Source organism: Budorcas taxicolor, chromosome 11 (assembly GCF_023091745.1).
Source record: "Budorcas taxicolor isolate Tak-1 chromosome 11, Takin1.1, whole genome shotgun sequence".
Classification (NCBI taxonomy): Eukaryota; Metazoa; Chordata; class Mammalia; order Artiodactyla; family Bovidae; genus Budorcas; species Budorcas taxicolor.
The window spans coordinates 69,456,303-69,469,792 of NC_068920.1; the positions used below are offsets into that span (position 1 = coordinate 69,456,303).

Sequence of the window (13,490 nt, forward strand, 5' to 3'; positions counted from 1 at the left end):
TACAGCCTGTAGTTAATAGTACTATACTATGATCGGTTTCTTGATTTTGATGGTGTGGCATAGCTGTGTAAGATGGTATCACTGGGAGAAGCTTTGTGTTGGGTACCTGACAATTCTCTGTCCGATTTTTGCAACTTCTTAGGAGTCTTAAATTGTTTGAAAATTAAAAGTCAAAAAATACATTGAGTATTACCATGAAAAGGCTCACTCCTTTCTAGGTCCTCTGTCTACTGAGTTCCCAAATGTTTATGCACGTATGCACACACACACACACACACACACACACACACACACACACACACCATGGTAACCACCGTTATTTGTTATTAATCCTTTCAGATATTGTAATGTATTTATAAGCTAAATAAACATATATTCTTTTCTTTTTTACATAAATAGTAAATATGCACTTTTCTTCCCCTCATTCTTAAATTTAACAGTATCCACAAAATCTTCAAAACTCAATATAGAAACAGCTTTCTCATTCTTTTTTTCCCCTTTTGGTACCGCTTTGCATAGTATTTCATTGTGCAGATGCTAGATAGCTTTTTTTTTAATTGAAATATAGTCGACTTACAATAGTATTTAGTTTCAGGTGTATTGCATAATGATTGGATATTTGCATCCATTATCACCACAATAATTCCAGTAACCATCTGTCCCTACACAAAGCTATTAAAATACTATGGACCATATTCCTTATGTAGCTTATCATATCCCCATGACTTACTTGAGGTCTGTACCCCTTGCTCCCCTTCACCCATTTCAACCCCCTGTCCGTCCCCCTTCTTCCTGGCAACCACTCTTATTCACTACATCTGTGAACCTGCTTTTGTTTTGTTTGTTTCTTTGTTTTGCTTTTAGAGTTCACATATAAGTGAAGTCATATGGTATTTGATTTACTCTTGGAATAATACCCTCTAGATATATCCATGTTGTCCCAAATGACAAGTTTTTATTTTTAACAATTGGGTAATATTCTATTGTATGTATATGCATTTTTATACCCATTCCTCTATCAGGGGACACTTAGGTTGCATTCATATCTTCGCCGTTGTAATGTTGCTATAAACATCAGGGTGCATGAATCTTTTCAGTGTCTGTTGCCTTTGGATAAATACCCAGGAGTGGAGTTGCGGGATCCTATGGTGTTCTATTTTCAATTCGTTGAGGAATCTTCATACTGTTTTCCAGCGCGGCTGCACCAGCTTCCGTTTCCACTAACAATTTCTCCTCGCCAGCATTTAGTTGCTGTCTTTGTGATACAGCCTTACGGTACATGTGAGCGATATCTCATTGTGGTTTGGTTTGCAGTTCCCTATTGGTTAGTGATGTTGGGAAGCTTTGTGATGGGTGCCTGACAATTCTCTGTCTGATTTTTGCAACTTCTTAGGAGTCTTAAATTATTTGAAAATTAAAAGTCAAAAAATATATTGAGTATTACCATGAAATATATTGAGTATTACCATTTGGCCACCTGTATATCTTCTTGGGGAAAAAAAAAATCTGTACAAGTCCCTGCTTACTTTTTAATGCAGTTGTATGGTTTTCTTGATGTTGAGCTTTATGAATTCTTGGCATATTTTGGATGTTAATCTCCTAACAGATATATTGTTTGCAAATATCTTCTTCAGTTCAGTAGGCTGCCTTTTTGCTTTGTTTGTGGTTTCCCTCACTGTGCAAAAGCTTTTCATTTTGATGTAGTCCCACTTGCTTATTTTTGCTTTTGTTTCCCTTGCCTGAGGAGACAAATAAAAAACCAGCTAAGCCCAGTGTCAAAAAGGGTGGTGCTTATGGTTTCTTCTAGAAGTTTTATGGTTTTGGGTCTTTCATTTAAGTTTTTCATCCACTTTGATTTTATGTCCAATCACTATGTGACAATGTGATCCAGTTTGATTATTTTGTATGCAGCAGTAGACTTTCCCAACATATTTTGTTGAACAGGCTTTCTTTCCCCCCTTGTAGATTCTTGCCTCTGTTGTCATAGATTAATTGACCATATGAGTGTGGGTTTATTTCTGGGATCTCTATTCTGCTTTATTGAGTTCTGTGTCTGCTTTGGGCCAGTACCATACTGTTTTGATTACTATAGATTTTAGCATAGCTTTTTGAAAAAAGGAGCATAATACCCTTAGCTTTGTTCTTCTTTCTCAAGATTGTTATGTCTATTTGGAGTCTTCTGTGTGGCCATATAAATTTTAGAATTACTAGTTCTAGTTCTGTGAGATTGTCTTTGATATTTTGATAAATTACATTGAGTCTGTTTGTTGCCTTGAGTAGTATGGTCATTTTAACAATATTAATTCTTCCAGTCTGTAAGCATGCTATATATTGGTCTATATTGATTTTTGTTTGTGTCTTCTTCAATGTATTTTATCAGTGTTTTATAGTTTCCCATGTACAATTCTTCTAGATCCTTGGTTCAGTTTATCCTTAAATATTTAAGTCTTTTTGATGCAATTGTAAATGGGACTCTTTTCTTAATTTCTCCTCTGATAGTTCATTAGCAGTATATAGAAATGCAACAAATCGGTGTGTGTTCTTTATCTACCTCTATTTAACTTTACACTTCTATTCTTTTGTTCTTTTCTTTCTTTTTCTCACCATATGGTTAGTTTGTCTTGTTTTCATTGTTTTATTCCCCAGCTGGGAACTTGTTTTAGTTTTATTTTCCAGTTTGTGCTTTAGTTAGCTTTCTTCTTAACTGGTGGATATAATTTTTGGTTTCCTTTGTTCAACAGGTCTATCTATTGTACTTTTTTTTTTTTACTGTTTTGGATTTGTTTATGGGTGTATATGTATGTGTGTATATTGTATTATTTTAGTTATTATTTGCTTAATTTTGTCATTGCTATTGGTCTGGGGTGCATCTTTTGTTTCTCATTTTTGTATATTCATTTTAATCCCATTTAATGTCATACCAAACCACCTCTGGAATCTCTGTTCCCTGGAGAATCTCCAAACCCTGAGCCTTTGGAGTGGGAGCACTGACTCCAAGACACTAGACTGCCAGAGAACTCCTAACCCTAGGGAGTATCAAATAGTGAGAAATACCACAAAAGCAACCACTTGTATACCAGCATCGCCCAACTACCTGTAGCACATTGCACAAGATGTCTCATCCAAACAACAAACAAAAATACAAACCCAATCTTCAGCAGACAGAATTACCACCTCACTCAGCCCTGCCCATCAGAATGATAAAAAAAAAAAACTCACCCCCTTCCAAAAGAATGCAAGCACAAGTCACACTCTACATGAAATTTACACAAACCCCTGGACCAACTTTACAAGGGTAGAAACCAAAGGAAGCAAGAATTCAGCCTCAAAGCCTGGGAAAAGGAGATCTCAAACACAATAAGTTAAAAAAAAGAAAAGAAAAGGCAGAGAAATACTGCACAAATGAAGGAACAACCTAGAAACACACAAGTCCAAATAAATGAAGAGGAAATAGGCAAACTACCAGAAAAGAATTCAGAATAATGATAGAAAAGATGAACCAAAAGCTCAAAAATAGAATGTAGAGGATGTAAGAACAATTAACAAAGATATAGAAGAAATAAAGAATAAACATACAGAGACAAACAACACAATTACTGGAATTAAAAATACTCTAGAAGGAATCAATAGCAGAATATCTGAGGCAGAAGAATGGATAAGTGAACTGGAAGATAGAATATAGTGTAAAATAATTGCTGAAGAGCAGAATACAGGAAAAAGAATGAAAAGAACTAAGGATAGTCTCAGAGACCTCTGGGACAATATTAAATGCACCAACATTCGAAGAAAAAGGAGAGAAAAGAAAGAGTATGAGAAAATTTTTGAAGAGATTAGAGTTGAAAAATTCCTAGCATGGGAAAGGAAATAGTCAGTCAAGTCCAAGAAGCACAGAGTCCCATACAGGATAAACCCAAAGAGAAACATGCCAAGACATATACTAATCAATCTAACAAAGATAAGAATATTAAAAGCAGCAAGGGAAAAGCAACAAGTAACATACAAAGGAAACTCCATACATTTAACAGCTAATCTTTCAGAAGAAACTCTGCAGGCCAGAAGGGAATGACACGATATATTTAAAATACTGAAAGTGAAAAATCTACAACCAAAATTACTCTAAGCAAAGATCTCATTCAAAACTGATGGAGAAATCAAAAGGTTTACAGATAAGCAAAAGTTAAGAGAATTTACTACCGCCAAATCAGCTTTACAACAAATGTCAAAGGGACTTATACAGTCAGGAAATACAAGAGAAGAAAAAGATCTACAAAAACAAACCCCAAGCAATTAAGAAAATGGCAATTTGTTGTTCAGTTGCTCAGCCAAGTCCAACTCTGTAATCCCATGGACTGCAGCATACCAGGCTTCCCTGTCCTTCATCATTTCCCAGAATTTGCTGAAAGTTGTGTCCATTGAGTCAGTGATGCCATCCAACCATCTCACTCTCTGTTGTCCCCTTCTCCTTCTGCCTTCAATTCTTCCCAGCATCAGGGTCTTTTCCAATGAGTCGGCTCTTCACATCAGGTGGCCAAAGTATTGCAGTTTCAGCTTTAGCATCAGTCCTTCCAATGAATATTCAAAATTGATCTCCTTTAAGATTGATCGGTTTGATCTCCTTGCAGTCCAAGGGACTCTCAAGAGTCTTCTCCAACACCACAGATAAAAGCATCTATTCTTCAGTGCTCAGCCTTCTTTATGGTCCAACTCTCACATCCATACATGACTACTGAAAAAGTCATAGCTTTGACTTTACGGACCTGATGGCAAAGTAGCATCTCTGCTTTTTAATATGCTGTCTAGGTTTGTCATAGCTTTTCTTCCAAAGACCAAGTGTCTTTCAATTTCATGGTTGCAATCACCATCTGCAGTGACAAAAACAAACCCCAAACAATTCAGAAAATGGCAATAGGAACATATGTATCAATAATTACTTTACATGTCAATTGATTAACTGTTCCAGCCAAAAGACACAGACTGGATGAATGGATACAAAAAAGAGACCCATATATATGTTGTCTACAAGCAACCCACTTCAGACCTAAAGATACACGTAGCCTGAAAGTGAGAGAATGGAAAAATATATTCCTTGCAAATGGAAATCAAAAGAAAGCTGGAGTAGCAACCATCATATAAGACAAAATAGACATTAAAATAAAGAATATTGTAAGAGATAAGAAAGAACACTACATAAAGATCTGAATATATTTAATGCACTCCCCATGAAACTACCAAGGGTATTTTTCACAGAACTAGAAAAATAATTAAGCAATCTATATGGAAACACCAAAGAGCCCAAATAGCCAAAGCAGTCTTGAGAAAGAAGAATGGAGCTGGAGGAATCAACTTTCCTGACTTCAGATTATACTACAGAGCTACAGTCCTCAAGACACTATGGTACTGGCACAAAAACAGAAATATAGACCAAAGGAACAAGATAGAGAGCCCTGAGATAAATCCATGCACCTATGGGTACCTTATTTTTGACAAAGGAGGCAAGAATATACAATGGGGCAAAGATAACCTCTTCAATAAGTGGTGCTGTGAAAACTGGATAGCTATATGTAAAAGAATGAAATTAGAACACTTCCTAACACCATACACAAAGATAAACTCAAAATGGATTAAAGACCTAAATGTAAGACCAGAAACTATAAAACTCTTAGAGGAAAACATAGGCAGAACACTCAATGACATAAACCAAAGCAAAATCCTTTATGACCCATCTCCTAGGGTAATGGAAATAAAAGCAAAAATAAACAAAGCCTAATTAGGCTTAAAAGCTTTTGCACAGCGAAGGAAACTATAAACAAGGTGAAAAGGCAACCCTCAGAATGGGAGAAAATAATAGCAAATGAAACGACTGACAATGGATTATTCTCCAAAATATACAAGCAGCTCATACAAGTCAGTACCAGAAAAACAAACAACCCAATCAAAACAAGGGGAAAAGACCTAAACAGAAATTTCTCCAAAGAAGACATACAAATGGCTAACAAACACATGAAAAGATGCTCAACATCACACATTATTAGGGAACTGCATATCAAAACTACAATGAGATATCACCTCACTCCAGTCAGAATGGCCATCATCAGAAAGTCTACAAACAATAAATGCTGGAGAGGGTGTGGAAAGAAAGGAACCCTCTTGCACTGTAGACTGATACAGCCACTATAGAAAACAGTATGGAGATTCCTTTAAAACACTAGAAATGAAACCTATGACTCAGCAATCCTAGGCATATACCCTGAGGAAACCAAAACCGAAAAAGATACATGAACCCCAATGCTCATTGCAGCACTATTTACAATAGCTAGAACATGGAAGCAACCTAGATGTCCATCAACAGATGAATGGATAAAGAAGTTATATTAAGTTGTACCACAACTTCTTTATATATATATATATAGAATAGAATATTACTCAGCCATAAAAAAGAACTCATTTAAGTCAGTTCTAATAGGTAGATGAAACTAGACCCTACTTATACACAGGGAAGTAAGTCAGAAAGAGAAAGATAAATATTGTACACTGACACATATATATGGAATCTAAAAGGATGGCATTGATGAATTTATATGCAGGGCAGCAGTGGAGAGACAGACATAGAGAACAGACTTACAGACACAGTGTGGGGGGGTGTGGAAGGAGAGAGTGAGATGCATGGAGAGAGTAGCATGGAAATACATATGCTAACATATGTAAAATAGATAGCCAATGGGAATTTGCTGAATGACTCAGGAAACTCAAACAGGGGCTGTGTAACAACCTAGAGAGGTTGAATGGGGAGAGAGATGGGAGGGAGGTTCAAGAGAGAGGGGATATATGGATAACTATGGCTGATTCATGTTGATATTTGGCAGAAAGCAACAATTCTGTAAAGCAATTATCCTTCAATTAAAAAATAAATTTAAAAAATATCACACACACACACAGAAAGACCTAAATGTTAGACTGGGCACTATATAAAACTCCTAGAGGAAAACACAGGCAGAACACTCTCTGATATAAATCACAGTAATATCTTTTTCAATCCATCTCCCAAAATAATGGAAATAAAAACAAAAATAAACAAATGGGACTAACTTAAATTCAAACGCTTTTGCACAGCAAAGGAAACAATAAGCAAAAAAAAAAAAAAAAAGACAAACCACAAATTAGGAGAAAGTATTTGCCAGTGATGTGACCAACAAGGGATTAGTCTCCAAAATTTACAAACAACTCATAATGCTTAACAGCATCAAAACAAGCAACCCAATCAAAAAATGGACAGAAGACCTGAATAGACATTTCTCCAAACAAGACACATAGATGGCCACGAGACATATGAAAAGATGTTCAACATTGCTAAGTATTAGAGAATTGTAAATCAAAACTACAATGAGATATCACTTCACACCAGCAAGAATGGCTATCATCAAAAAAAAATCCACAAACAATAAATGCTGGAGAGAGTGTGGAGAGAAAGGAACCCTCCTACACTGTTGTTTTGAATATAAATTGGTACAGCCACTATGGAGAACAGTATGGAATTTCTTTGGTTCAGTTCAGTTCAGTTTAGTTGTTCAGTCATGTCTGACTCTTTGTAACCCCGTGGACTGCAGCACACCAGGCCTCCCTGTCCATCACCAACTCCTGGAGTTTACCCAAACTCATGTCCATTGAGTCAGTGATGCCATCCAACCATCTCACTCTCTGTCGTCCCCTTCTCCTCTTGCCTTCAATCTCTCCCAACATCAGGATCTTTTCAAATGAGTCAGCTCTTTACATCAGGTGGCTAAAGTCTTGGAGTTTCAGTTTCAGCATCAGTCCTTCCAATGAATATTCAGTTCCTTTAGGATTGATTGGTTTGATCTCCTAGCAGTCCAAGGGACTCTCAAGAGTCTTCTCCAACACCACAGTTCAAAAGCATCAATTCTTCAGCACTCAGCCTTCTTCATAGTCCAACTCTCACATCCATACATGACTACTGGAAAAACCATAGCCTTGACTAGATGGACCTTTGTTGGCAAAGTAATGTCTGTTTTTTAATATGCCGTCTAGGTTGGTCATAACTTTCCTGCCAAGGAGTAAGCGCCTTTTAATTTCATGGCTGCAGTCACCATCTGCAGTGATTTTGGAGCCCCCCCAAAAATAAAGTCTGACACTGTTTCCACTGTTTCCCCATCTATTTGCCATGAAGTGATGGGACCATATGCTATGATCTTTTTTTGAATGTTGATTTCTTGGTGCTTATTTCTATGTATCAGGTGAGTTGATTACAAGTTCTGACCTTGGAGAAGTGGCTTTATGTTGGAGCTGTGCGGTGGGATCCAGCAGCACACTCCTGTCTGGTCAGCAGAGATATATGCTCTAAGGGTGCCCCCTATGTGTGCTGTGTGTGCCCTTCTGTTGTGGTGGATCTGACTACTGTGAGCATGCTTGTAGGTGAGGCTCCCAGCCCAGTTCACCGCCAGACCTGCCTTGTGTGGCGACTGTTGGCCACTAGTGCACAGGGATAGGTTCTAGGGCCTGTGGCTATGGGTCAATGAGGGCTCTGGGGCTGATACCAGCCCACTGGTGTGCGGGTAAGCTCCCAGATCTAATAGGCTAAAAGGAGAACTCCAAAATGACATTTGCCAAAACCAATGTCCTCAAGGTAGAATGAACTCCATAAAATGGCTGCCACCAGTACTTTCATCCCTGGAGGTGGTCCCAATTGCCTCCTGCCTCTCCAGGAGACTGTTCAGCAGGTAGGTCTGACTCGGACTCTCTTAGGAACAGAATCTCTGTTTCGTACAATCTTCTCGCACTCCTGTGTATAAGCCCTGGTGGCTTTCAAAGACAGAGTCTTGGGTGTTGTCTTCCCAGTTCAGGTCTCACTAGGAACCCAGCATGGGGCTCAGGCCTCCTTTTCCTCGGGGAGGAACTGTGCAATTGCAATTATCCTTCCATTTGTGGTCTACCTTCCCAAGGGTATGGACCTTTATTACATTGCATCTCTATTCCTCCCACCCATCTCATTGTGATTCCTTCTTCATATCTTCAGCTGTAGAAAATCTTTTCTGCTAGTCTTCAGCTTTTCCTGTATATGCTGCTGCTAAGTCACTTCAGTCGTGTCTGACTCTGTGCGACCCCATAGACGGCAGCCCACCAGGCTCCGCCATCCCTGGGATTCTCCAGGCAAGAACATTGGAGTGGGTTGCCATTTCCTTCTCCAATGCATGAAAGTGAAAGTGAAGTCGCTCAGTCGTGTCCAACTCTTAGCGACACCATGGACTGCAGCCTACCAGGCTCCTCCATCCATGGGATTTTCCAGGCAAGAGTACTGGAGTGGGGTGCCATCTCCTTCTCCATTTCCCATATATAGTTTCTTTGTAGCTAGTTGTAATTCTGGTGTGCCCATGCAAGGAGATGAACTCACTGCCTTCCTATTCTACTATATTGGCCACACATCTTCTAGGTCATTCTTTCTCTCAAGATGTCTTAGGAATAAAAAGGAATGGGTTATATCACCCTATATTCATAAAGCCATTTTATGAATATTCCCTTTAAACATCTGACATCCCTTGCTGCAGCTATCCAGATCCTACCCATTCTTTTCCCTCCCCCAGAGTCTTCAAGTCTAGCAGCCTACTCTGACTTATGGCCCTTTTCCTTCTGCTGCTTTCTCCCCATTCCTGGATCTTTTCCTCTTGAACAGCCTTTGCTCATTAATCTGGTCTCCCTTGGCTTCTCCAGCCATTGCCCAGAAGTATGATATGATATTCTCAAACATGAATGCACATGAGAATAATCAGAAAGGCTTCTCAAACACTGAATTCTGAGTCCCACATTCAAAGTTTCTGACTCAGTTAGATTGGAACGCAGTCTAAGAATCTGCATTCCTGACAACTTCTCAGGTGATATTTATGTTCCTGGTCCTGGGGCCACTCTCTGGGAATCACTGATATAACCAAAGTCCTTTGGTACCACATATAAATGGTCCTTCCTCCACCTTGAAAGGTGTTATTATATCAATAGTTACTTTATATCACATATCACACTGTGCACAGTAAGTGGGCAGGATAAGAGAGAAAATAACCATTATAAAGGGAAGATGTGCTGCTAGTCTTTCCTGTCTCACTCTCTTGCCAGGTGGTTAAGATGATGATCGTTGTTGTATGCACCTTTGCCATCTGCTGGTTGCCCTTCCACATCTTCTTCCTCCTGCCTTACATCAACCCTGATCTCTACCTGGAGAAGTTTATTCAGCAGGTTTACCTAGCCATCATGTGGCTGGCCATGAGCTCTACCATGTACAACCCCATCATCTACTGCTGTCTCAATGACAGGTAAGACCCTCATCCCCCATACTCTCTCGAGGACAAGAACCTAATAATCGCTCTGTTGAACCCCTGCTGACTGAGCCATGGGATAATTAGTTTTCTATAGTCTGCACCACTCACTCCTCTCTCACAGCCGGCTCTGCTCAATTAGGTCGGCTGCTTGGGGACTACAAAGACAAATGGTCTTGTCACCATGCAGGAACAGGAGCCATGAGTAGACCTTTTTCCCTTTCCAAGAGGAGCCAGAAACACACACCCATATTCGAAATCTTCAGACTTATAAACACTGGTTACTAAGTTAGTATTGGAGGGTCGGGTGCAGGGCAGATAAAAACTCTCTGTGATTAATACACATAAATCAGGCTGCCAGCTGGATCAAGTTCATGATTTTGTTCAGTCTGCTCTAAGGATCTCACGCACAGAGAGTTGTGCATGCAGAAAGAGGCAGAGAATCAGAGAGAGAAAGGGTCAGAGAATGAATGAGTCAGACAGTGAGAGACAACAAGAGAGAGAGATTGATGCCACGCGAATGTTCTCCACCACATGGCATTTTTTTCCCTTCTCTGGACTCTCATTTTCCTCTGCCCATCCCATCTGGGCAGGGACTTCCCTGGAAGTCCAGTGGTTAAGACCTCACTTTCCAATGCAGCAGGGGTGGGGTGGGTTCAATTCCAGGTCGGGGAGCTCAGATCCTACATACCTTGCAGCCGGAAAACCAAAACACAAAACAAAATCAATATTGTAACAAATTCAATAGACTTTAAAAATTGCCCACATCAAAAAAAAAAATCTTAAAAATTTTTGGTTTAGGTAGCTTTGTCCAGTTTCTTCCAGCACTTCTAGCAGGACAGGGTAAGCAAAAAGAAGTCAGAGCCTCAAAGGCCTGATTCTGCCTTTGTTTGGCCACAGGGCCCAGGAGAGCCTCCCCTGAAGTGGAAGCCAACTTCAGACAAATAAGAAAAGAAAGAACCCTCGGGAATGGTGATTAGCAATAAGGAATCCACCACAGTGGGCAGAGTCTCCAAAAGGGAGCTGGGAAGCTGTGATGGCAGTTCAGTCATCTGGAGCACCCCCTCAGCCTCTGTGTGAAGAAGGGAGACAGGAGAAGGAGGGAGAGGGATAAAAGATTAGTCACATTTATGGCCAACAGTTATCAGCCTATAAGGAGCCTTCCATGAATGAGACACTCAGGGGCTATGGCTTTGAAGACAGATATTCCCTGGGACTTTTCCAAATAGTCTTTGTTTAACTCACAGATGTCCCTTTCTTCTAAGAGCCTCACAACCTGCCTAAACATTTCTAGGTTAAATCTCTCAGCACATCTTTTAAGTAAAAGCTGATTCTCCCTGCTTAAAACACAGGGAAACTGAGGCACATTGAAGGGACACGACTGGTAGAAAGTCAGTGGGCTACTTAGGGGAAAGGACTGGGTCTTGACACTGTATTGTACGTATAATGAACACTTGGTGAATGTTTTTACTGATGCTGAACTGAACCAGAGCCAGTGGAGGCAGCATATTTCAACTGCCACCCTCAGTACAGACTTGCATTTCACATGAACTTGGGTTCTAATCCTGGAGTTGACCTTGATGACTGACCTTTGAATCTTTTGCCCTTAGCATCTCCAGTTATCAGTTAATTAAAAAAAATAAAAAGACAGAGTCTCATTTGGGTATACCCTCATATTAAACAGCTTCTGCAATGGTGGGAACACCCCTGAGAGCAGGCCATACTCAGCATCACTTGTCCATTCACTCTCTTTCCAGGTTCCGTCTGGGTTTCAAGCATGCCTTTCGGTGCTGCCCTTTCATCAGTACTGGCGACCATGAAGGGTTTGAAATGAAATCCACTAGGTACCTCCAGACCCAAGGCAGCATCTATAAAGTCAGCCGCCTGGAGACCACTGTCTCCACAGTGGTGGGGGCTCATGACGAAGACCTGGAGGAAGGCCCCAAGGCCGTGCCCTCATCCCTGGACGAGATCTCCAATGACCCCTCTCACAGCGACTCTAAGACCACGATGGAGAGCTTCAGCTTCTACTCCAACATGCTCTCCTAGACCACTGGGCTTTCAGCAGGCATGGCCAACTCTATCTTTGTCTTGCTTCGTTTCATGCATGGATAAATCTTCGGTATAAAATCCATAAGAAACACCTTGGGGCTTGTGAAAGGCTGAGAATAATTTGAGGAAAACATTCCATTCTGGAGTTAAAAACCTACATTCGTCTATATCTTTGTCACACACACGCTGCGTGACCCAAAAAAATCATTGACTTCTCTGAGCCTGTACAATGAGAAGATTAAACTTGATTTTCTCTACAACCCATTCCAAGATTCTAGAATTAATTTCAGTTGCATGTGCTCATTTCAGGGTGATTCCTGCAGTGCAGAAACAAATCAAACTGATCTGAAGTAAGACGCTGTCTTACTTCAATAAAGGTGTTCTCAGTCTTGCTTGTTTTCCTTTAGCTGCTGGCTCACACTGCATCAGCCTCTGCTTGATAATGTAAATGAAAGGAGAAACCAGCTAAAATCTGAATGAAAGATTTAACCTTCTCTTCTAAGCACCAATGAAAATAAGGTATACTTCTGAAGTCCCTTTTGGCATCTCAGTAAATCAATGTGTCATGGGATTGAGAGTTTCAAATTCATCTGCATTATGTCCCCATTGACTATCCTGAGCCACCAATGCAAGTAGAATATGTCCACTGATACTAGTTAATGTCTGTTATGAACCAAGACTCAGGAGAAGTGTGCAACACTTAATCTGATCTTCTCTTTCCTTATTGTAAAACTAAGAGGCTGAATGACATCATCTAAGTGTCCCTTCAAATTTTAACATTCATCGGTTCAATGATTGTATGTGTTTTTTGTTTGTTTAACCAATAACTGAATAATAGGAGCAGTAAGTCTAGTGACTTAATGCCCTGCTCTTAGAGATGTAGCAACTGCTAAGACCATGTATCAATATCCACATATGACATTCTCTGATTTGTCCTAGAACTGTGAGTACTTTCCTTCTCCTGAAAGATTTTTGCCTTTGACAGAGCAGAGGACTTTGTGTCAAAACTTGCATCTCTCTATCAGGCCTTAGCAGGCTAGGTCTCACAGCTAGAGAATGCCACTCGGAAAGACAAACACGTGGGCTCCCTGCTCTGGCCTTTTGGTTATCTTAGGGCAGGGG

The 13,490-nt window shown here is 40.0% G+C and overlaps 1 protein-coding gene across 1 annotated transcript in view; it reads left to right on the forward strand.

Moving 5' to 3' along the window:
- Positions 1-12,365, forward strand: part of TACR1 (tachykinin receptor 1) — a 165,028-nt gene extending 152,663 nt beyond the window's left edge. The window contains exons 4-5 of the mRNA XM_052649253.1: positions 10,117-10,313; positions 12,074-12,365. Coding sequence (XP_052505213.1) covers positions 10,117-10,313; positions 12,074-12,365 — 489 coding nt within the window. The remainder of the gene's footprint in view (positions 1-10,116; positions 10,314-12,073) is intronic.
- The last annotated feature ends 1,125 nt before the right edge of the window (positions 12,366-13,490 follow it).